We start from the raw sequence: 25,165 nt of genomic DNA, 5'->3' as shown, positions 1-25,165 counted from the left end.
TTCAGCAGAAAGCAAACATTCTTCTTTAAGATTAAGCCTTTAAAAATGGACAACTTATGCCTATGCAATTACATGTAAACAAAACTACCATTTCCTCCCCCCAAAAAAATGGATGAATCAATCAACACAGCTCTACTTGCAGCTGATGAATCTGATGATGGCATTGATGAACGACATTGCATGTATATTCTCAACGCCATTCTTAGCGGTACCGCCAGACTCAACGTTCTTCTACCTAGTTTTACCATTTTAGCCTTCACCATCTTTGCACCCCTCCTCACAAATGATGGCAACTGCAGTAATTTAGACAGATGGTTAATGGGCAGTTTCTGGGCACTTTGTTCAGTTTCCTGCATCTTCTTCTCCATAACTGATAGCTTCAGATCTGCAAATGGGAGATTACATTATGGGTTAGCAACCATTAATGGAATATGGACCTTCAATGGAGGGAGAAAGAAACCCCTAATTCCATCAGATTATAAGCTGAGATTGTCAGATTTCTTCCACACTTTGCTGTCAATGATTGCATTTCTGACTTTTGCTGCATTACATAATGATGTTCAGCAATGTTATTACCCTGCAATTCCAAGAAAAGTGACTAATACTGTTCCATTGGTGGTTGGATTTGTAGTAAGTGTTTTGTTTGTTGTGTTTCCTACTCGAAGAAGGGGTATTGGCCACCCTTTCCTGTTACAGAAAGATCCCTTGTATTCACGACCTTGACACGATTGAAAGAAAATACAGTAGCAAACGAAAGGAGTATCCTATATAGGGGTGAGCAGAAATACTGCGTACCCGGACCCGGAACCGCAAAGGACCCACGAGTTCGAACCTGAAGCCAGTACCGGTGGTACGGGTTCCGTATTTTAGGAACCAGTCATAACCGGTTCTTGTTCCGGATCTAGCTTTTTTAAGACCCGGTACCCGGTAAATACCCATTGGTACCGGTTCCGGAACCGGGTACCCGTTACCAAACGGACACAAATAGTTCACATAATTATGGAATTGTGTGTAATTTATTATTGGATTAATTTGGTGCCTGTGATCGACTTTGTGAGCTATATTGTCGTAAATAGGCAACTTATAAATTGCCAAGCTGATAGTTTATTAGAAAAAAGCAGAAGTACACATTAAGTTTTCAATTAAAGCGTGCATGAAAAAAGTGCAACTAAAGTGTGCACGGAAAAAGTGAAGGCTAATTGGGTACCCGGTCCCGAAACTGGTTCCCACCAGGTTCTGGTACTGGTTCCAAAAGTTTCGGACTCGGTTTGACCGGTTCCAGGACTAGTTCAAGAAATCTAGACCCGGTTCTGGTCGGTTACGTTACCGGTTCTTTAGTTTTTGACCGGGTACCCGGTCACGCTCTCCCCTAATATTCAGATATCTGGGAGAAATTTCTTTTATTCCTCATCACATTTTACAGTCAAAACAAAGAAACTTTTTTTGTATGTATGAAGAATGTTGAATAATAAACAAAAACCAAACAGAAAAGCTTACATAAACATCAGGTACAATGGCAGCGAAGCGGAATCGATACACCATTTGGTTTCCTTCTATCTCGAACAATAGCTTCCTTAACCATTGGCAGCTTTTGGTAAACTTTTTTCCAGATTTGATTCACTGCACCATCTGGTGGGACCGGACCAATACCGCCAGGATAGCCATTATCATACACGAACATAGGCTGAACTCGAGCTATGTTTCTACGAAGTTTCTCTTTCTGCTTCTTAGAAATGCTTTGAAGATGAGATACCATCCATTTTGGTTGCAGTGCATCATTTACTGACACAAAAACTGAGAACTCTGAATAGTCAATTAACCCTTCAAATGGTAATTCAATGGTGTCACTGACTATGACAGGAATACATAGACTTTGAATGGCATCAAAAAGGCGGCATGATGTTGGTGTATCTCCAGCAGGATGTAAGCAGAACTCAGAGGTTCTCATGCCTTTAATTGATTGCTCTTTACCAGTGGCGTTCGGGAAACCTTCCTCCATGACCACCCGTGGTTCATTTACAAGCAAGTCCCATAATTTCTCTCGAACTACACCTCCCTGCAAACAAGAGTTTGCTTTAGGTCAGAGAATTTCTCTGATGGTTTTAGGCTACATTTGGTAGGGTGGCAGATATTACCGGAAAAGTATATATTAATAACATGGCATGTTCGTAAATAAATCGGTAGGAAAACTAAAACAAAGGTGGAAATAAAAAATAAAGGGAAAAAGTGAATTAAATTAATAAAATATGAGGTTAACAGAATATAACTTGAAGTACACCTCCCTGCATACAAGAGTTTGCTTCAGGTCAGAGAATGTCTCTTATGGTTTTAGGCTCCGTTTGGTACGCTGGCAGATATTTCCTCATCTTTTTTCATTTAATAGTAAAATTAACAAGACAGTAGTTTCAAATTCTTCTAAATGGGGGAAAGCATTTCTATTTTACGAGAAGGGTGTTGATTTCTGCTCCTCTCGATCAGAACTCAATCCAAAAAGGATTGTCCTTAATCTTATAAAAGAAGACGGATACCTATTTCTCTCGCTGTTGGGTTGAACAAGGGAAAGGGAATGAAAACAACAAAGGGAAAGAAGGAGAAAGGAAAGCGAAAGTCTTTGATTTTACATGTTTGTTTTAGAAATATCAAAAAAATCAACCACCACTGTCATTCTTCCCACAATCTACAACAACCAAATAGTGAACGTCCACCACCACCTTAAGCTGCCTCCCTTCCCATGGCCGACACCTCCCTTCTCCGTCGCCTCAAGGCAAACATTTCTCTCTCTCCTCTCCAATTTTATCTTCTCTCTTAGATCTGGACATCTGGTTGTTTTTGGGAGGGGTGGCCGCCTGGCCGGGTGGGTGGTACGTATTTTGGGGGTGGGTGAAATTGGCGGTAGGCTTAATTTTTGGGTGGTTGTGGTTGATTTGAGGTGGTTTAGGAAGGTTGTGATGGCTGCATTTGGCTTTCGGGTGGTGGGTCTGGGTTTTCCGGTGGTTGGGCTTTTATTTTTGGGTGGTTAGGTTGATTTTTCAGGTGGTATTCAAGTGGTGGGGGTGGTTTTATGGGTGGTGGGGTTGGTTTTTTGGGTTGTTGGGGTGGGGTTTTGTGGTGGTTTGATTTTGTAATGGGTGGTGATAGGGCGGGCATAGCGGCGCCGGTGAAGATGGTGATGGTGGGGCGATCTGATGAGGGCAGCGCTAGCTGCTGGCCGGACAGTGCTGGTGGAGCAGTGATGGGCAAGCGGTGTATCCCATGGGGGGAAAGGGAATGGAAATACCATGGGGGGTGCGGGGAATCAAAGCAGAGGACTTTGGGGGTAAGGAGAGAGTAAAAGGAATGATTAAAATGACATAACAAACAACAACAAAGGGAACTTGCACTGTTCATTCTCTTTCCCTTTCCTCAATACCCTGTACCAAACGCCCCCTCAATAATTTATAAAGAAATTTTCGGTTTAATGAAAGCATTTAAAATATTTTCCAACCAACACACAGAGCCTGATACTTTAACATGAAGAACACAATAATACACAGGATTTGCAGCTAAAAATGAATGAATAAATAATAGTGGGAATAGAATACTCACCCCGTGCCTATGTTTAGCTCCTTTAAAGTAAAGAAGGATATCCCGTGGCTGGTCTTCTGATAAGCGCAATACAGGGAGCAGATGTGTGTATGGAACAATCACATCCTTCAGCAAAGAAACTTGCGTATGTTGAATCCTCTCCGATGAATTGCCGTGGGATGATTTTGTGTCAAGTCTAGACCACCCACCAAAGTCTACAACAAGGAGTATGGCTGGGGAAATCTCGTCTTTGACATGCCACATCGCAACAGGGTCTGCCAAATAATGCCTCAAGATTTAAAACAACCTGAGAATCCAGAGACTAAACCATAAGCTTCTAATGCACACAACACCATTTTTATGTTATGGTTTCTATGTAGTTGTTTACTACCTCCGTTTCACAATACACGCAACATTTTTTTTTTTCACGTATTCCAACACGTTTCTTTTGACATTAATATCTCTAATTATGTACAACTAAAAATTATAAAAAGTAGATATTTGGAATCCTCGCATTGATACGAATTTAACAAGATTTCAATTGACTGTTGTTTCTTACATAATGGTGAAAGAAAGATTGTCAAAGTTGGTTGATAAATAGTGCCCAAATGAGAAACGATGCAAGTATTTACTTATTTTTGGAAGGAGGTGCAATTATTGTGAAACAGAGGTAGTATTTAATAGTGGTATCTGATTTAAAGTCTCATAAACACCTAAGCCTATTATGAAGTATTAATCAGAGACATCAAATGTAAGAGTTTTTTCAGCATTTAACTATTTTGACATAAACCAGGATGTTAAGCAACTGTACATAGCCTCATCTGACATTTCAATAAAATATTAAACGGTCTCGTCGATTTTTCTAACTTTTAAAAGGTCAAATGCAACAAGCCCACCGGCCACTCACAGCCCAACAGAAGCTGGTAATGCAGGAGCTGGACCTAACGGTCACACTGGACCATGTGGCATCCTCACACACATCAGGCGCAAGAAGACAAATTAGTGCAGACTATCTTTTTGAGGATTTGTGTATAAAAGGGAGGGAATATTGGGAATAGGGCATGTTATGTGTATTTCTGATGATATTATAATTTATAACACTTCCGAATTAGAACATAAGGAGCATTTGAGTGTGGTTTTGAGCATATTGGCTGAGCTTGCTCTATGTTAACCATAAGAAGTGTAAACTAGGGAAGAGGGAAGTGTCATATTTGGGGCACGTCATCTCCAACAAGGGTGTAGCAATGGATATGGACAAGGTACGAGCGATCATGGAGTGGGAAACACCAAAAAACTTGCGTGAACTCCGTGAATTTTGGGGGCTCACTGGGTACTATCGTAAGTTTGTGGCGGGTATGCTCAAATCGCACAACTGTTATCCTCACAGCTTAAAAAAGACAATTTTGGATGACCGGAGAAAGCAAGTGAAGCTTTTAATTCATTAAAGTGAACCATGGCAGCAGCAGCGGTGTTGGTGATGTCGGACTTCAGCAAAACCTCATTCTTGAGACGGATACGGGTGCGGTGCGGTGCTAATGCAAGAAGGGCGACCCGTGGCTCATTATAGCAGGTGTATGAGAAGGAACTTATGGCAGTTTGTTTAGCGGTGCTCGAATGGAAGCACTACTTGTTGGGGAGGCATTTCATAATCCGGACAGACCAACGGAGTCTTAAATACCTCACACAGCAGAGGGAGATTGCATCAGATTACCAGAAGTGGGTAGGTAAGTTGATGGGATATGACTTCGAGGTCCCATACAAACCGGGAACATCTAACCGGGTTGCAGATGCATTGTCCCGAAAGTCGTGTGGAGAGGTGAAGTTGGGAGTAATGATCAGTTCAAAAACGGTGGACCGGGACGAGGTGAACAAGGAAAAAGAGGCTGATGGTGTGTTAGAAAAAATAGGGGAGAGCTGCAAGTAGGAAATGGCACCACGACATTTGAGATGGAAGAACGCAGATTAACATACAAAGGGGAGGCTGGTCATGCCTAAGGGGTCCATATTAACTCCAGTGAGTATCAAGACTCGCCTATGGGAGGTCATGAGGGAGAAGCTAAAACTTATATCCTTATGGCAAGAGAGTGGTATTGGCACGGGATGAGAAGGGTCGTGGCAACATATGTTAAGAGATGCGAGGTATGTCAACAGTATAAAAAGCTCGTAACAAACTCCGGCCGGGCTACTTCAACCTCTTCCTACTATCGCGAGGATATGGGAGGATATTTCAATGGACTTCATTAAGGGATTACCCTTGTCTAAGGGGGTTAATTCAGTGTTGGTCATGGTGGACCGACTCTCTAAGTACGCCCATTTCCTAGGCCTTAAGCACCCTTCAATGCAATGAAGGTGGCCGAGGTATTTGTGAATGAGATCGTTCTATTACATTGTTTTCCCGCCACAATTGTGTCCGGCAGCCCGGAAGGGATCATATTTTCATGAGCTCGTATTGGAAGGAGCTATTTCGTTTACAGAGGAACGACCTAAAGAAGAGCATAGCCTACTACCCTCAAACGGATGGCCAAAGTGAAGTGGTCAATAAGTGCTTAGAAACTTACTTGCAGTGTTTTATAGGGAGTCAACCAAATACTTGGGCTAGATGGCTATCATGGGCTGAATTTTTGTACAACACTTCCAACATACGTCCACCAAAATATCATCATTTAAAGTGGTATAAGGGAGGGATCCTCCACACTTGCTCAAGGTTAGGAAGTAGCTTGGAAGAAATGTTACAAGAAAGGGAACTGGTATTAGTCAAATTAGTCGAATTACAGATGAACATGATTAAGGCCCAACAAAGGATGAAGATGAATGCAGACCGCAAAACAAGGGAGGAGTCGTTCGAAGTAGAGGACTTTGTGTATCTCAAGTTACAACCATATCGACTTTCTCATAGGCCCTTTGAGAAACTTTCAACTCCTTTTTATGGGTGGGGAGTGTGGCTTGCAAACTGCGATTGCAGGAGACTTGCAAAATTCACCCCGTATTTCATGTGTCCCAACTTAAGAGAGCAGTTGGAGAGGCTATCATTGTATCTACTATACCTAAGCAAATCACACCAAAGCTAGAGTTGGTGGCGGAGCCTGAGGAAGTGCGTAGCAAAGTAGTGCAAGAAGTGTTGATCAAGTGGAAACACTTACCACCATTTGAGGCTACTTGGGAGAAAGCTAAGGTAATACAAGAAGATTTCCCGGCTTCCACCTTGAGGACAAGGTGGTGCTTCAGGGGGAGGGTGATGCAAGAAGCCCACCAGCCACTTACAGCCCAACAGTAGCTGGTAATGCAAAACTGGACCTAACGGTCACACTGGACCATGTGGCATCCTCACACGCAGAAGGCGCAAGAAGACAAATTAGTCCTTTTGGGGATTTGTGTATAAAAGGGAGGGGAATATTGGGAATAGGGCATGTTATGTGTATTGTGCAGTCATTGCATTTGGGAGAGAAAGTGAGCTCTCGAATTCTCACTAAGCTATCTAGCCAAACTATTATTCATTAAACAAGAATCCTAGTCTTTCCTAAAGAGTGAGCTCCATTTTTACCCTACTATTCTTTGTGTGCTTGTGTGTTGCTGTGGTAGTACGGAAGTTGGAAGTGTTCCATCAAATTACCTCTTCTACAATGATAATTGTGTAATGTCCAATCAGGTTGTAGAATGAACTTACAAGTTTATTATCCACTCCCTCCGTCCCTTTGGCCCCTTAATAGTTGCGTAATATCCAAACAGATTAACACTTGAAGGAATTTGATAACCAAAGCAAAGGTCAAGGGTTGAACAAGGTGAGATACTACCCCTTCTTATCCTAGGTGCCACTACCAAAACCTTGCTGGCCCTTGACCCTATTCTCCAAGTTCTTCCCTAAGAAAACATCAGCAAGTACCTCAAAGGCTTGTGTGAACATAGATTACTCTAAACTTGATATTAGATGATACCAAAAAGATAATTACTTCATGTAAGATGTAACCATGAAAAAGTTCGAGAAAAGTTAACGGAATAACCTCACATTGTCACTAGACAGAAGTAGTTCATCTTGGCACCTACATGACAGTGTGACACATAGTTTCCTGAGGTCTGAAATTGACTATTCGCCTATTAGGACCATATTAAATATAAACCCATGGTAAAAATGTTGGCTCACACCCGCATTTTTCAATTGGCTTAACAGATTGTTTAGTTCTAAATTCCTATTACATACGAAGTATAACCCCAAAGGACCAAGACGAAAAACACGCAGTGACAATTACAATGCATCATAGCCTCTACTCTTCATTTTACCTCAAATACCCGTGTTGGATCCTCGACACTCGGACATGGGTTTGGTCACTTGGACACTTCATATTGGACCAAAATCGTGCAACTTTTTCACAAAATAGCCGTGTCGGACACTTGGACACGTACCCGTGTCCGATATGGGTATCCGAATCCGTGTAACATACATCATGGCGGCCAATATGAAATTCATAGCTAATAACACAGCCTCTAACAGCTAGATCTATTGTGACCACTTCAATCATAAATGGTGACAAATGTTAAGTTAGACTTCACAGAATATGGATTTGTTGGAGTAGTCTAGTTCTTAAATAGGACAATTAAATCTATACCAACAACTAGATTTGAAGCATGCATCTCTGGCAATGAGTTACTATCATAACAAAGGTTCTCATTACTAAACTAGCTGAGAAATTAAAAACACGTTCTTAGACACATCAATTAATCAAATTAGTGAATCACATGAGTCAAAAATCAAGAAATTGATGTAACTTCTAGTCTTAATACAGTATATTCAACATACAGAATGAAAGCGAAATGTACCTGTTAGAACAAAAACATGATCACGCCCACCAGATTTTTTCCAAGCATCAGAACTTTTGACAAGATTCAAAACCTCCCTCTGCCTCTTATAATCTTCATTCCCAGTTTTCTTCTTGAAAACACTTCTATCCAAACTCAGCTGCATTTCAGCACTCAAAGTTGCGAAAAACGGCACAAAAATCACATCCGCTTCTTCTGAATCAAGAACCCTAATTGCAAAGGACCCACTTCGCAATTTCTGAGGAGTCATAAGATCACCCAACATCCAATACTCAGCATTATACTGTTTTATCAATGGGTTTTCTGGGTAAGGTGGGTATTTGAGGTTTCCTGGAATCCGATTTGATCCGGGTTCGTGATCCGGGTCATTGGGGATCCGAGAATCTGGGGGTAAAGACCAGTATTTCTCCAGAAGTCCGTAATTGAGGGATCTGGGTAGGTCGAAAATGTATACTTTGAGGGAATTTATGGGATTTTGGAGGGTGATTTGAGAAATTGAAGTGGGGTTGCCGGTGATGAAGGTGGGTCTGCTGAAGAAGATGAAAGAGAGGGTGCAGAGGAGAGAGAAAGTGAGGAAAATAGAAGGAATTGAACATGGGAGAGATGAAGATAGTGATGATGAAGTGTTCTTCATCGCCATTTTTGCGCACCAGAGGTTGCTTCTGTCTGCTACAGAGTGGATCTTTGCTGTGCGACAGAGTGAGTGATGATGAGTGAAGAACAACAAAATTTATGGGAATGACCCTCGTTCCTCTCTTTTTTTCCTCAAAAAAACAAAAAAAAAAATGTGTAAATGAAAATGTACAATGATTACAAATTTACAATCTCCAAATATGTAACATTGGTTAATTAGATCATTAGATATAAGGTTGATCACTCGATCTAAAATATTGTAGGGTTAAAGTTGAGTATATTTGACCCTCTAAAGCCCGTATAAGTCGAGGATACAAATGCAAAAATATATTTCGTATTGATGTAATAGCATTATTGTGTTGAGTATGTCAACGAGCTTAGCTAAAGTATTGAGGGGTTGGTACGAGTCCAAACAAATTCGATCTTATTGTATGACAAAACCACATATTGTAATATTCAAGGCCCAGAAAAGAAGATGGGGTGAATCCAGAATTGCCGCTCTTATTCCGCAGCCTTTTAGCACATAGCAATGACCTGAGATCAAATCACATCTTGCAAATTATATACATAAAGCTGATACAATTGCATAAGTTTGTTCATTTTCAAAACTTAGCACGTCGTTAGCATTTTTTTTTTTTGGTGCAAATGAGCCATAAGGGCAATGAAAATTATTGTCATTAGCATTTTGTTTGCACATTAGTGCAATAATTAGCAAAAGAGGAAGCCATTAAGTCTCGGTGATTGCAATTTTTCTTTAAAGAAAACTTCACATTGATTGATATTACTTCATATGCACAAGATTTCATGTATGAAAATGGTCACAATGACACAATTCACACATCCTCAAAAGAAAAAAAGATAAACATTGCTCTAACTTGGAAAAATAATGTTGACATTACCAATAGAAGAAAGAAAGAAGGGTGGAAGACCAAGGTTTCTAACTATATCTAAACATTACCAAGAGAAGCAGTCTATTTATTCTCTAGGTTCATATTATATCAACTAAACTACTGTTCTAGCTCAATAACCTCGAAGTTCCAGTCTCTGACTTGATCCCTTCTAACAGCACGGCTTCTAACTAATCGTGGTGGACCTGAAATATCAACACGGCTTGATAAATCCGGCTGTGGGGTCACTTTTGATGACGAGGCGACTGAGTTCCGCCTAGGTGGAGGGAATGAGAGGGTCCCACTCAAGCAGTTAACCATCGCCGAACATCTCCCGTCGTTGTCTGAACTAGACACGGAGTAGCTTCTGAATGAATGTGACGGGCTTTCTACTCCGTGACACACAAGACAGGCGAGACTCATATTCAGTCTCTGCCTAAAACTGTATTTAGCCTGGAAAGAAAGAACAATATATATGTAAATGTCAGAATAAATCTGGGAATTCAAACCTATCTCACATCTTCATGTTCAGAAAAGTACAAGTAACGTTTACTCTTTTTAGAATTTTAGAGATCAAAATGTTGATATATTTCCATCTTGCTCATAAATCATAATCATATATGTAAGAATAAACATCTTGTAGCTAGGTTGCTAATGTACCAGCACAAACTAAATCTGAGAATTCAAACTATCTCACATCTTCATGTGACAGAAAATAACAAGTAATATTTACTATTTTCAGGGGGTACAATGATGCAAATGTTGATATATTTCCATCTTGTTCATAAGTCAAAACAAAAAAAACCATGCAGAAAGATAGATGGTCACAAGCAAGAGCAATATTAGGTCAGAATAAACATCTCTAGGTTGCTAATGTACCAGCACAAACTAAATCTGGGAATTCAAAACTATCTCACATCTTCATGTGACAGAAAATAACAAGTAATTTTTACTACTTTTAGAGGTACAAGGATGCAGATGTTGATATATTTCCATCTTGCTCATTAGTCATAATAATCATAGGTCAATACCAAAACAAAAAAAACCCATGCAAAAAGATAAGATGGTCATAAGCAAGAGCATTATGAGGTCATGAATGATTAGCAGCAAACTAATATGAGCTGTGATAAACAAATATCATAACTGGAAACCAAAACAAATGATTCTATTTCTAAATCAGGACTGTAGAAAGAAATCTTCAATCTTCACAGCTGGTAAGGATAAAAATAAAATAAAAACTCTTTGACAGGGAAAGCAATATATGAATAGCTGAGTTTTCTGACCCATTAGCACACGGTTTCAAAGGCAGTTGAGGTTGTTAAGTTGGTTAACATCTTTATTCACTAGGGGTTTGACCTGGTTTCATTTCCTAGTTCCTCATATACCCTCTTTGACAGATAGGAGAAACTATGTAAGTATGTATGATCCACACCGTTACTTGTATATAAATTGAAAATCAATATATTGCAAAGAGAAAGGAGCAATTGTCTAGGATCATACAATAATTTCCCGGATAGGCATCGTTGTAAGTTTACCAATGGAAAAAAAAAAATGAAAAGTACACAGCTCCAATAGTTGCAGGAAGACTACAGCCACCTTTTAACCCAACAAAAGTCAATTAAGAGTCTTCTATTCCTCAACCATTTATTCTGAAATATTGCAGTCCCTACAAAAACCCATTTTTGGAAATAAGCTCCCAATTGCACTCTTTCTTACTCTGAATCTATCCATACTACAAGATGGAAATAAATGGATTTTGTATCAGATTGATTGACTGTTTCTCAACTAAAATGCTATTAGTGTCATCAATGTCAGAATAGCCACAGTAAATTACATACACACAAACCCCAAAACTTTACACCCGCAACCTATGTAAGTATGTATGATCTAGCACCATTACTCCCGTCCCTTACAATCAATCTACCCCTTGTATATAAATCAAAAATCATTCTATTGCAAAGAGAAAGGAGCGATTGTCAAGGATCATGCAATAATTTCTTGGATAGGCATCGTTGTAAGTCTACTAAGAGCATCAATTGTAATGGGCTCTTAAAAGAGAGAGAAATTTTAAGAGTTACCTCTTAATAAAAAAGAGCTAACTCTTAGCTACCTCTTATTTAGAGGTTGATTAAGACATCCTCTAAATAAGAGGTAACTCTTAGAAATAAGAGTGGGGTGAGGTGGATGATTGTGGAAATATTATATTTTTTTTGACATTTTTGTTAAAAAATAATAAAAATAAATGCATGTAAAGGGTGTTTAAGAGGGAGTAACTCTTATTAACTAAGAGATTGTTATTTCTTGGATTTTTTGATAGGTAACTCTTATTAGGAGGGTGATGAGGTGGATGAAGAGAGAGATTAAGAGTGGGTAAATAAGAGTGACCCTTATAATTGATGCTCTAACGGAAAAGAAAGACATTGAAAAGTACAGAGCTCCAATAGTTGCAGGAAAGAACACAGCCACCGTTTGACCCAACAAAAGTCAATAACAGTCTTCTCTTCCTCAACCATTTTAAACTGAAATAATGCAGTCCCTACAAAAACCCATTTTTGGAAACAAGCTCCCAATTGCACTATTTCTTACTCTGAATCTATCCATACTACAAGATGGAAATAAATGAATTTTGTATCAGATTGATTGATTGATTGACTGGTTCTCAACTAAAATGCTATTAGTGTCATCAATGTCAGAATATCCACAGTAAATTACATACCAAAAACCCCAAAAGTTTACACTCGTGGATTTCATTCCCACAAACCCTAATACTCTGTAATCAATTAATTGTTCAAAAATTAGGGAAATTTATATGCAGCATCAATTGAAACGATTCAAGGATGAAGATCAGTATAATCACAGCAATTCGCTATTAAAACCCTAAAAAAAACCCAAATAGAAGATACAAACTAGAGGGCAATTCAAAAAGTGCGAAAAATCAGTAAAACCCAGCAATAATAATATCACATTGAAACGAAATCATTCAAAAAAAAGAAGGGAAAAAGAATAATCAGATCTGGAATGTTGTAATCAATGCTTGAGTAACTCAATCAAACCACAATCATCATGAAAAGTAATAATCATAATTAAGGGAAATGAAAACATTGCATTGATTATATACTAGTTAATTAACTACTACTACGAAGAAAGTAGTAATTGAAGAAGATAATGAAGAAGAAAGATTCAAAAATAAAAATTGAGATCGGAGAAAGTGACGAACCTTTTAGGGGAGTATCTCAGTTTCTCTCTCCTGGGCTGTAAAATGAATGATGATTGATTGTGCAACTGCACTGAATTACACCCAGAATCTTCAAGCCGTAGATTTAGGATTCTTTGTATTGTATTGTTGCTATTTTTGTCTAACTTTTTATTTTTAGTAATCATATGTTAATTGTTACACTATTATGGTACAAAAGGTCTTGCGCGCACAAGGTGTACAATAAATTTATTGTACACCAAGATAACTTTAACCCTTTTTTTTATAACTTTAACCTAATTTCGATTAACTTTTATATTAGTAAAAAAAATTGATAGATAAATATTTTAAAAGGTTAAATGATTAATTTTATACATAATTGAAGAAATAAGTTTTACTAAAATGAAAAAATTTATTACTTAAAAATAGATAACTTTTACACATATAAGCTTAACTTTTAAGCATTTTGAGTTAACTTTTACTTCGGTGTATAATATTTATTGTACACCCATTGTAAATAAGAATTTGTGATTATGGTATGGATTCATTAATTAATAAGGTGGTACCATAACACTAGTATTAATCATGCTTAAATTTAGGATTATGCATTTGAATTTGAAACGGTTATACGGATCTTATACTAGGTCTTGCCTCTTCACGTGATTTGGCCTGATTTTTCTAGTTTCTGGTCTGGTCTAGTTTGATTTGGTCTGGCGTGGTCTGGTCTTAATGTTTTGTGTAAATGTTTTTTTTTTTTCTGGTCTGATTTTTCTAGTTTGATCTAATAAGTAATAAGAATAAGGTGAAGTTAACAAACCATACTTAAACTTAGGAGTATGCATTTGAATTTGAAACTGTCATACAGATCTTATAACATTATATGTGTGTTTGAATTTGTAACTATGGATATACGGCTAGTGTATTAAAAATAATACGGGGTAGTCTTTAACGCCATTTCTTACTCTGTAATAGAGTTGATTGTCATGCTCTTTTTACCTTTAAAAAGCTCTATAACTAAAATAAATTTTAATAGGTTTTAATAAGTTCAGGTAAAAAGAAATAAGTGAAAAACTGGTGAATATAACATACACTTAATCGCTTATACTCAAACAATAACTTACTTTTATCGTTTTCCTGAATTTTACTAATTAAAATCGATAATATTTAAAATAGTAAAGAACATAATCACATGCAAGCAGTTATGCCATAAATACTTAAAACATACTTAAATTAAATAAGTCAATGGAATGATCAAATAATTCAATAGAAGTAATATAGATGGACAAGATATATGATATTATGGGATCAATTTTTTTCTTTCTCAAATATAATTTTATATAAGCAAGAAAACCAACTACAAGTCTACAAATCTTCCAAAATCTAAGAAAACGATTATTCACCGAATTCTGATAAGTGATGGCTTGCCAAGTTGCCAATTAATTTATGATTATTTTAAGGGTTATTTCAGGTCTTGGGAGTCTTTTTTTTTAATATAACTGTTACACATATGGATTTATAAGCATGTAACATTCTAGGAAAAATATCTAAGGGATTTTGAGAATTTATATTGGTTTTTTTTATTGGTTGAGAAGCATGTGTACGTTATAACACTTGTGATATTTACAACAGTCGTAATGACGTGTATATTTTACGGTTGTAATAATACTAGTCTAGCAAGACATAACAATATTACGAAGTACGTACTAAGTAATGTTACTAATTAGGTCAAAATTCTACTCCATACTAATTCAGTAACATCATAAATATCAATATATTATCTTTTTAATACAATTTTCAAGCACTACTTGACGTTTACAACGATAGTACGTAATGACGTGCATATCTTACGGTTATTATAATACTAGTGGTATACCAATTAAGTCAAAGTTCTATTTATCAATAATATTTTTTAAAACTCAATTTTCAAGCATTAAATTGTTAAAAAAGAATTGGATCATTAATTTGTCCACTTTCCAAGATGTTTAGTCCATTTCTCCTATATATATATATAACCCCCTTTCATTTCAAGATATACCAACCCTCCAAAAAACAAAAACAAAACTACATGGCTATAGATTTATGCAATAGCTTTCGTATCCTCACCCTTTGTTTCTTAGCATTGGGTTGGTTATGCAATGCAAAAAACCCCGTAAACGGCGGCGGCGGGTTTAAGGGGATGTTCATATTTGGTAGCTCAATTGTTGACAATGGAAACAATAATAACATTGTTGCTACATTAGCCAAGGCCAATTATTTACCATATGGTATGGATTTTGGTACAACAACGGGCAGGTTTTCAAATGGGAAGAACTTTGCTGATTTTATCGGTGATTATCTTAAACTTCCTTTAATCCCCGCCTTCGCCGATCCTCAAACCAAAGGGGATGCAATCCTTCATGGTGTCAACTTTGGTTCTGGTGGTTCTGGCATCCTTGATGAAACTGGCCTCGTTGTGGTAAACTTACTCATCTTATTAAATGAAGTACTAGCTATTATTCTATTACTTCGTATGTAAAAAAACAGTGGTGAATCCAAAAAGTATAAGTAGTGAGGTCACTACTTGAAAATTAATGAAAAATTAACTGAAATTAAGTATTTTGAAAAAAAAATAATGAAAACTTAACTAAAATTAGATAATTTTTTGGGTAAGTGGGTTCACGTGATCCTACTTAACTCCCTCCCTACGCCGCTGTCGCAAAAAGTAGACATATACATAGTCATATATCATGTGTGGTATACTGATATATGCATCTTATATGCAAACCTTATAAGATCAAAGCTATTATATTAGGTAACGTTAAATGAAAAAATTAAAACACAAAAGTTGCGTACTTGCATAACAATCAAAACATGTCACATGTTACATGAAGTTTACACACGAGATTTACTTACAATTTTACATACATCATGTTTCGTAGTGTAATTATGCTATAAATAAATTTACATGCAAGTTGCAACATATCCACCAAACCTTCTTACACAAAATTAATAAACTTAGGAAAAGTCTAATAGATATACGATACTTTAGTATACATAAAGACCAAAACACCCTTCATTAAATGTGCCTACATGCACTCTTGTACCTCGCTGTCCATGCCCTTATTTGGCCTATCATATGTACAACACTAGTAAGTAGTAACACTCAATCTTTTAATAGGGAAAGTTGGTCTTAGTGACACCTATTATGGTTCGGGTGCAGAAAGTTATAATATTCGGCGGGTACATTTGCACTGCACAATTTATATAGTTAATGTGTAATGTGTGACATAAACTACATGTTATATGCAAGGTATAACACAACAAACTTAACCATTTATGCCGCTTATTGCATCTAATAATATAGTATATGCCACGCCTTACACCACCACAAAGTATAGTGCGTGTTATGTTGAATGTATCTGCTAAAATCCGTGTTGTTCTCTGCATCCAAGCCATACCTGGTGTAATTGAGACCAATTTTACTAAAACCAAGTCGCATTTGGTGTAATTGATTGAGACCAATTTTACTGCATCCAAACCATACTTGATGTAATTGAAGCCAATTTCACCTAACTACTACGTACAATCGTACATACACTGGCTAGCAACACTGTTAGGGTTGACTCGAGAAGGGTTTTGTCCGATATGACCCAAAATTTAAACCCAAGAACACAAAAACTAATTTTCCTTTTTTTTTTGTGTTATGAAATAATATAGGGGAAAGTGATCTGTTTAAATGATCAAATTGGAAACTTTGAAGGGGTGACCTTACCAGAATTAGAAAGTCAACTGAGATGTCAAAGAACAGAGATACTCCCTGATTATTTGTTTCTAGTTGCTGCTGGAAATAATGACTACCTTTTAAATTACTTTTTACTTGGACAAATGATTCAATCTCCCCAATCCTTTGCTGCAAAACTCATGTCTACTTACTCTGCTCAACTCCAGGTAACTTTATATACTTCCTTGTTTCACAAATATCGCATAATTTTGACTTTTACACTATTTATATTGTGTATTTGAACATCTTTTGTAATATGTTCGTAAGAAAAATATGTAATCATGTAAGATCTTTTAGATTCGTATTGCTATATACTTTTAAATATCAATTTTTTTTATAATTTTTACTTATGCATAATTCAAGAGATTAAGAGTCAAAATTGTGTGTTGTGAAGCGTAAAGTCAACATGGTGCAATATCTAAGGAACGGAGGAAGAATTATTATACTTTTTCCTTCTCTTTTAGTTGCACGTTATGACTTTCACGCTTGTCAATCCGCATCGTTGTCATTAATATATACGGAGTATCTCTAATTGCGTATAAGTACAAAATCATAAAAAGTTGATATTGTGAAAATATATATCTTTCACGAATCTAACAAGATTTTACATGACTATACAGCTATACTTTAGTTTATGTACAAATCAAGAAAGCTGGTCAAAACATAATATGAATAGTGTAAAAGTTAAAACGTTGCAACTATGTGTGTGTTACATTATTGACTTGACTATTAATTATTTGTCTGTAACTTGTTTGTATAGAGATTATACAACTTGGGAGCAAGGAATTTTCTGCTGATATCAGTGTATCCCCTAGGATGCAGCCCAGCAATCAGCAAAGGCAAAGGGTGTTTACAAGATCGAAATGCCATTATTACCATATTTTATGATCAATTGATATCTATGGTTAATCAAATCAAACCCCTAATGCCTGGTTCTGAAATTATTGTTCTTAATTCTGCTAAAATCATCATGGATATTGTAAACAACCCAAATTCAGCAGGTAATTGACTTAGTACAATCTTTATCTTAATTAAACTAGTCTAGTTAATTTTAGCTTAACTTAGGCTTCGTTCCACTTATTTTGTTTTAACTTATATTATATGAACTTAACTGAACTTAAGATTCTGTAATATTCAAGTTATTTCCATTATGTTTGAGTAAAATATAAGTCCGGATAAGTTCAGCTAAAGGTGTTATTCACTTAATTTTTCTGTAATTCTCTTATCTGAACTTATTAACACTTATTTTAGTTATAAATTGTACTTGGTTAACCCTTATTTTTCCTACACTTATCTTAACTTAACTAACCTAAACCTATTTTTCCTGAAATAAGTGGAAATAAGATGAACATTATAGAGCCTAAGTTCAGATAAGATAAGTTCGAAAAAAATAAGAGTTATGTAAATACTATGGAGTAAATAAGTTCAGATAAGTCCAGTTAAGATAAGTTCATGAAAAATAAGTGAAAATCAGGTGAATAGAACTCACCCTTATTTTATCTGAAAAAACTTATTCATCTGCAATATACTACGTACTTATTTATGTGTGAAAATGCATGAAAAAACTTACATTTTTTTTAATTATAAGTAGAGCAGAACAAAGTCTTAATGTACTACTACTTTGTGTAGGTTTCACCAATGTGAGTGACCCTTGTTGTGAAGTTTCAACAAATGGGTTGTCATGTAAAGAAAATGGCAACGTTTGTGACAACAGAGATAACTATGTCTATTTCGATGGCCAACATAACACAGAAGCTCTAAGTGCAGCCATGGCAACAAAGGCTTATAGTTCTTGTGACCAGTCCGAAGTGTTTCCTGATAATCTTCATGAACTTGCCCGTGCTCATCATATTAGGGTACAGACTTGAGAAAAGACTGTCACAACTTTTTGTGTACTTTTCCTTCACAAATAGTATTATAATATGAAATTTACGCTATGTACTACATCGAAAATGGAAAATGAGACTATAGTACTACAATATGGTCATTTTCACAAAGGTCTCTTTGGTTTCTTTGTTGAAGATCCTCCAACCCACACGTGTATAACTTGAAGTGTTGAATAGGGTTGGAGACACAACATATGTCACAAATGCACAATGAATGTCGACCTAATCCTACAAGTTGAGATCACTAATTGTTAGGAATGGACTCAACTGCCAATTTCGAGCTAAAACCTTGTTCTTCTGAACTTTATTTGATTGATTGAAATGAATTGTACTGAATGAACACTATAAGAAATTGTTCCATTAACGACGGGAAATCATGTCGCTAAAGACCAATAATCATTTATTAATGACGGGATTTTCTGTCGCGAATCCGTCATAAAAAGGGCCGTCGTTAATGGAAAATTCCGTCGTTAACCCATCGTAAAAGACATTTGCGACGGTTGTTCCCGTCTTTGTTGGTTGTTAGCCCCGTCGCGAAAGGCTTTTGCGACGATATTTTTGATCCGTCGTAATTAGGTTGTCATTAAAGATACAAATTCTTGTAGTGGAAGATGAACTGAACTGAATTGAATTAAACGTAAATAAAATAAAGTCCAAAAGAACAGGTTCTAGGTCAATAAATCATCTAATAATTTTTCCTTAATCTCCTTCCTTGGTAATGTATCAATAAATAATGGGGATGCCATCTCTAATATACTTCGTATATTTAGTTTTAGCCTATCTAATTTATAAGTTCTGAATCCGCCGCTGCATATAGGCGTCTATCGATCAACATGATGACTATTTAGTTCGATTATTATATTTTTTTAAAACTTCCCCTTCAAATTACTTTTTTTTCCTTAAAAGAAATTTAGTCGGTTAAAAGCTCAATTCATATACTCATGAAGTCATGATATACATACGCCAAAAAAACATGTAGTATGAACTTATGAATTGCAGATTATATTGGTAGTTAAAAGGAGAAAATGTTCCATAATTTGAGGAATACCAAAACAAAAATGCAACCCCAAGTATTATCTCATGCATGCCTCATTTCATGCTTAGAGTGCCACCAACTAATCCATCCTTTTGCCACAAGCACAACTTATCTTATAGTCTTCAATTCCCAACTAATAAATACCAATTGGTCGGTCGAATTCGATAAGTTTCAGATCATCTGTATATACGAGTCTGTTAAAAACTTAATTTATTTTTAAAAAAAATCAACTCATATAAACCACACTATTCGATTTCAGTTCATTTCAGGTCAGGTCATGTTAGGTAGGACCGGGTCAATTGATTTCAGGCCACAATCTAGTTATTTCGGGTTAGGATAGGTCACATTTTCCGATTTGGGTGCAATCAAGTTTTGCTAGGTCTATATAGAATATAATGTACATAAGACAAATGCAATTAGCTCATCATCTTACTAGACACACTAGCTCATCATAATACATGACTTGATCCGATAACCCGACTCGAAATGACCTGAAATTATTGAGGAAAACCCGAATCTGACCTGAATCGAACTTGAACGACCTATATTCAACCCGCTTTGACACATTTGTCATATTTCGTAGTAATATCAAATTTACAAAACTTCTGATATTTTTAGGCACAATCAGAATTCGGCCTGAATATGAACCTGACCCAACCCATTAACCCGAATTTCCACCCATTAATATTATCGGTGTCAATCAACTTTTGCCGGGTCTATATATAACGTACATAAAACCCAACTACCTCATCATCTTATAACTAGTCACACCAAAATTTAATCTAGCACAAAGAAAATCATCAATCATCATGAACAACAACAACTCCAATTTAGCAAGCTTAGTACTATTTTTAATCTTCCCTTTTCTTCTCTTAACTTGTTTACCCCTATGCAATAGCGTTTGTAACAAAACAAACTCAAAAACAGCTGATATTCAAGGGATGTTTGTGTTTGGAAGCTCAATTATGGATAATGGTAATAACAACTTCCTTAATACCGCAATTAAGGCTAATTACTTGCCTTATGGTATTGATTTACCCTTTGGTAAAAATGGATCAAGGTTCACCAATGGTAAAAATTTCGCGGATCGTGTTGGTGATCTTGTTAAGCTTCCTCTTCTACCTGCATTTTCGGATCCTCGAACTAGGGGAGTTGCTAGTTTTCATGGAGTTAATCATGCTTCAGCCGGTTCGGGCATACTCGATGTTACCGGCTCAAATATGGTATTTCCTCCGTCCCTTTTTATTCTTTATGCCTTTTTAATCATCGAAAATGATAAAGGTCGCAACATGCGACCTTTAAGCCGTGTCACAATGATGACATGACATGCTTATGTGTCATGATTTAATTTGGAAACTAAAATATTTAACTTATATAACCTATTATACATGTTTAAAAAAAGGTACGAAAATCTTAATATTTTAATTTGTTTCCTTCTTTATATCGACTACCTTTTTTATATATTTTCATAGTAAAAATTATGCATTGATAGTAAAAATATCTGATAACGCATAGCTTACGTGCCGCCTACATGTACCAATTAAACTCCGACACGTATGATTACGACAACTAAATATTGTCGCAACTTGCGACCTTTATCATCACCATTTAATCATTACTTTTGAAATATATCTCAATATTCCAATTTAATCCCTAGTATCCCCCCCCCCCCCCCCAAAAAAAAAAACTCACACTCTTATACATTTCAATTTTTTTGTTTTTTTTATAATAAGGAATAAAATCAGTTTTACTTTATCCAAAAAGAGTATATGTCTGATTTTAGATGAAAGTGAAAATCTTATTAATGATTAATATATGCATCGCTTAAATAAAATTTAAAAAATCGTTTACTCTCATTTAGTCGTTATGATAGCAAACGTAAATATTAAAAGAGAACAGGGGGAGTATTATTGTTTTCGCAAATTCCTATTAAAAGGGGTTGTACAATAAATATTGTAAATCAGAGTAAAGTTTAACTCCAAAAATTAGAAGTTATCCCATTGTAAATTAAAAGTTATCTATTTTTCAGTGATACATTTTTTCATTGTAATACAAATTATTCCTTCTAAATAACTAATAACGTACAATGGTAACCATAACCTTCTAAAATGTTTATCCATCAATTTTTTTTTTTTTATAATATAAAAGTTATCAAAACATATTAAAAGTCACAAAAATCTGGGTAAAATTACCCCCAATATACAATAAGTTTATTGTACACAGTATACATACAAGCCCTTTTAAATTAATTTTCTATCCATATTATATGATATATATAATCGATGTTAAATTGTTATGCATGGATCTGGCCTAATAGGGTCGTTCTTCTTACCTGCCTTACCAAAAATGTAATTCTGTGCACTTTTTTGAATGACCGGAAATCAACAGGGAGTGACTAGTCTAAATCAACAGATTCAGAACTTTGTGGACGTTACATTCCCCAATTTACAAGCACAACGACCGGAATGTTCAAACATAGACTTGCTTCACAATCACTTATTTCTCTTTTCAATTGGATCAAATGATTTTTCGACAAATTTCTTTCAAGGAGGCAGCAGAAATGTTAGTCTTGAATTCTTTACCGCAAATTTGACATCTTCTCTGGCTAGCCAACTTACGGTAAGTGCTAACCAGTAACCATATTAACCATAAATTAAATCATCATAAATTTATAGGTATGATCTTTGATTATTTGATCGTTAATATCTCTCATGCATGCAGGCGATAATTTTGCTAACCAGTAACCATATTAACCATAAATCATCATATATTCATAGGAACGAACTTTGACCGTTAGTGTTTCTAATGCATACAGACGGTAAGTACTAACTAGTAACCATATTAACCATAAATCATCATAGCTTCATAGGTACTAAATTTGATGGTTTATATATTAATGCAAGTAGACAACGATAAGTGCTAACCAGTAACCATAAATCGTCATAGATTCATGGTACGAACTTTAACCGTTAATATCTCTCATGCATGCAGGCAGTATGTGCTAACTAGTAACCATATTAACCATAAATCATCATAGATTCATACTCCGTAGTTACAAACTTTGACCTTTAATTCTCTCATGCAAGCAGACGCTAAGTAGTAACCATAAATCATCATTGATTCATAGGTACGAATGTACGAACTTTGACCATTAGTATCTTTCCTACATGCAGCGATTGTACAACTTAGGAGCAAGAAAGTTTGCCTTTCTCAACATAGGACCATTAGGGTGCACTCCTATGGCAAGGGCATCCATGCCAAACAAGGAATGCAATGAGGCTTTGAATTATGCAGCATTTCTTTTCAATACCCAATTGGTTCAAATGCTCGATGTTATTAGGGCCCAAATGCCAGGTTTCCAATCTGTGGTTGTCAATTTTTTCCAAATTGCCCTTGAATTTATACGCAACCCTTCCTTTGGAGGTAACACATTCTCTATTTTTGTAGCTCACTTGATAAGTTAATAAAAGCTCGGGTTATTAAGTTCAAATAAGTTAGGCTATGTTCTGTTTATCTTATTTTCACTTATTTTAGAAAAAACAAGTTCAGTTAAATTCATATAAGATAGTTCAGGAAAAACAAGGTTTACTCAAGTACATTTTATAACCAAAATAAGATAATATAATTTCCAGAAAGAATAAGTGAAAATCAAGTGAATAAAACTCTCCCTTAGTTTAACTTTAGCAAAATAAATTTTTTCAGATAATAATTAAACACAAAAATAAGTAATTTTCGGCAAAAATAATTTCAGAGCTTACAAGAAATCAAATAAGACTTATTCGATAATACTTTTACTTATAAATATGGTCAAAATTTAGTCAACCTCGAAAAACACATATAAGATTACCTTATTCCAGGTGAAGTGAACAAAGCGTTAATTTCTCGTACTTTTGAATGTTCTATGCAGGTTTTAGTGATGTGAAAAATTCATGTTGTGAAGTTTCAGTCAAAAATGGTGGGGGTTTATGCAAAAGAGATGGTAATGTGTGTAATAATCGAAGCAAGTATGTATACTTTGATGGTTTGCACCCAACTGAGGCACTTTATGGAATTGTAGCAACTCGAGCTTATTCCTCAAACACAACTACTGAAGTTTATCCCTTCAATATTCAAACTTTAGCCCAACTTTAATTAAGCTTGATTTTAATTATGTGTTGTAAAATTAATTATAACAATTATATAGTTGGGAAATTAAATAAACATGGTTTTTATAAAAAGAGTTTTAAAATTAAATCTTCTCATGTTTTATTTTTGCATACACTAAATTGGGGATGTTACTCCATAGAAGGTAACATCTCAAAACATGGTGTTAGTTTTATCAATCGTGTTTTTTCTCATTTGATAAGTTTTGACTATTTGTACTCCGTGGTAGAAAAACTAATAAAATGAGCAAAAATGCGTCGTTGGGTGTCAAGATCGAGATATATTTTATAATATGTTAATATTAATATTTTGTGAGTATTATTTAATTATTAAGTAAGTGTCAGATGATCTGATAGAACACTAGTTAATAGAACCAACTATTTTATTCTAAACTTTATCTAAAATATTCTCCTTAATTAATGATAGAAAAAGCTATCAGAAAGAGTGATCAAAATTGAATATCCATATATAGATGACGGTTTAAATTAGTTGCATATCAGCTCCACTGGCAATATGTTTTAAAAAATACGGAGTATACGTACAACAACGGTATGGCCGTATGAAAGCGGAGTAGTTAACTGTGAGACCACATGACACATCACCTTCTTCATGCCTAAAAAGCATACTATTGAGTATAGTGTGACACTTAAATAATATCTAAACGATTACTCGGATATCATTAATTTTAATCTATTATATCGGACGATCTCACAAGAAACTAAATAATGTTAAAAATTAATTAATTAATTAAGATAAATGGATCCCCTAGTCTTGAAAAGTCAACCTAAGTTTCCCCACAACTTTTGAAAAGTCAAAAAACAGCTTCACCTCACCCTCACTCTCACTTCCAGTTCCACCACCTTCACCCAACTCTGTCTTCCAACATCCCAAATATCATGCTGTTTTTGTCAACAAAATACACAGAAAACCTCAAAACAAACAAAACCTTTTTCCTTTCACACGGCTATTTCCCTTTCCCTTTCCCTTTCTCTTTCCCTTTATAACTCAATTCTAATTCATGTTCACGTAAAACTTCTGATCGATTCTCGTCTACGTCATTTCCTCTTCGAAACTCTCTATTTTGAGGTTATTATTATGCTTCACTCCATATTACTTTTCCTATTTGAAAAAAACACGGTATTAAGAAAAGGAAAATGTTATATTGACCCTGTGAAGCAATGATTCGATTCAGAATAATGATTAGATCATACAAAATCTCGCTTAAAGATCGTAGAAAAAGCAAATGAAGCA

General features: G+C 35.6%; 4 protein-coding genes across 5 annotated transcripts; 2 read left to right on the top strand and 2 right to left on the bottom strand.

The window, feature by feature from the left end:
* On the bottom strand, positions 1–9,123 carry LOC110787945 (probable arabinosyltransferase ARAD1). Of its 2 annotated transcripts, XR_008928555.1 has the most exons (5): positions 8,377–9,123; positions 3,586–3,839; positions 1,498–2,056; positions 577–687; positions 1–385 (listed from the first exon to the last, which is right to left on the bottom strand). XR_008928555.1 is itself a non-coding variant. In XM_056837933.1 (4 exons), exons 1-3 carry the CDS (start codon positions 9,014–9,016, stop codon positions 1,505–1,507), a joined length of 1,446 nt encoding a protein of 481 aa, XP_056693911.1. In that variant the 5' UTR covers positions 9,017–9,120; the 3' UTR covers positions 1–385; positions 1,498–1,504. The 2 variants fall into 2 exon arrangements, 1 of the variants encoding a protein (XP_056693911.1); XM_056837933.1 differs by lacking the exon at positions 577–687 and having other exon boundaries at positions 8,377–9,120.
* On the top strand, positions 109–1,133 carry LOC110782682 (protein DMP7-like). The gene has a single exon (XM_021986931.2). The coding sequence runs from the start codon at positions 109–111 to the stop codon at positions 721–723; it is 615 nt and encodes a 204-aa protein (XP_021842623.1). The 3' UTR covers positions 724–1,133.
* A 726-nt stretch (positions 9,124–9,849) lies between the features above and the next one.
* On the bottom strand, positions 9,850–13,270 carry LOC110788060 (uncharacterized). Its single transcript, XM_021992733.2, has 2 exons — positions 13,114–13,270; positions 9,850–10,349 (listed from the first exon to the last, which is right to left on the bottom strand). Exon 2 carries the CDS (start codon positions 10,317–10,319, stop codon positions 10,017–10,019), a length of 303 nt encoding a protein of 100 aa, XP_021848425.1. The 5' UTR covers positions 10,320–10,349; positions 13,114–13,270; the 3' UTR covers positions 9,850–10,016.
* Positions 13,271–15,112: 1,842 nt separating this feature from the next.
* Positions 15,113–23,989, top strand: LOC110784512 (uncharacterized). The gene is made up of 9 exons (XM_056836322.1): positions 15,113–15,544; positions 16,786–17,016; positions 17,610–17,850; positions 18,479–18,705; positions 18,763–18,889; positions 20,537–20,994; positions 22,160–22,390; positions 22,945–23,194; positions 23,679–23,989. Exons 1-9 carry the CDS (start codon positions 15,155–15,157, stop codon positions 23,900–23,902), a joined length of 2,379 nt encoding a protein of 792 aa, XP_056692300.1. The 5' UTR covers positions 15,113–15,154; the 3' UTR covers positions 23,903–23,989.
* The last annotated feature ends 1,176 nt before the right edge of the window (positions 23,990–25,165 follow it).

This window comes from Spinacia oleracea, chromosome 2 (genome assembly GCF_020520425.1).
Source record: "Spinacia oleracea cultivar Varoflay chromosome 2, BTI_SOV_V1, whole genome shotgun sequence".
Classification (NCBI taxonomy): domain Eukaryota; kingdom Viridiplantae; phylum Streptophyta; class Magnoliopsida; order Caryophyllales; family Amaranthaceae; genus Spinacia; species Spinacia oleracea.
Note: the sequence above shows the minus strand (reverse complement) of the source record. Positions and strands in the feature narration are given on the sequence as shown.

Coding starts and splice junctions, on each gene's coding strand:
- LOC110788060 (XM_021992733.2), bottom strand. CDS start 10,319: ATGAGTCTCGCCTGTCTTGTGTGTCACGGAGTAGAAAGCCCGTCACAT.
- LOC110787945 (XM_056837933.1), bottom strand. CDS start 9,016: ATGGCGATGAAGAACACTTCATCATCACTATCTTCATCTCTCCCATGT. Junction 3,840..8,376: donor TCATGTTTTTGTTCTAACAG/GTACATTTCGCT, acceptor ATTATTTGGCAG/ACCCTGTTGCGATGTGGCAT. Junction 2,057..3,585: donor GAGCTAAACATAGGCACGGG/GTGAGTATTCTA, acceptor TCTTGTTTGCAG/GGAGGTGTAGTTCGAGAGAA.
- LOC110784512 (XM_056836322.1), top strand. CDS start 15,155: ATGGCTATAGATTTATGCAATAGCTTTCGTATCCTCACCCTTTGTTTC. Junction 17,851..18,478: donor AAACAACCCAAATTCAGCAG/GTAATTGACTTA, acceptor TACTTTGTGTAG/GTTTCACCAATGTGAGTGAC. Junction 22,391..22,944: donor CTCTGGCTAGCCAACTTACG/GTAAGTGCTAAC, acceptor TCCTACATGCAG/CGATTGTACAACTTAGGAGC.
- LOC110782682 (XM_021986931.2), top strand. CDS start 109: ATGGATGAATCAATCAACACAGCTCTACTTGCAGCTGATGAATCTGAT.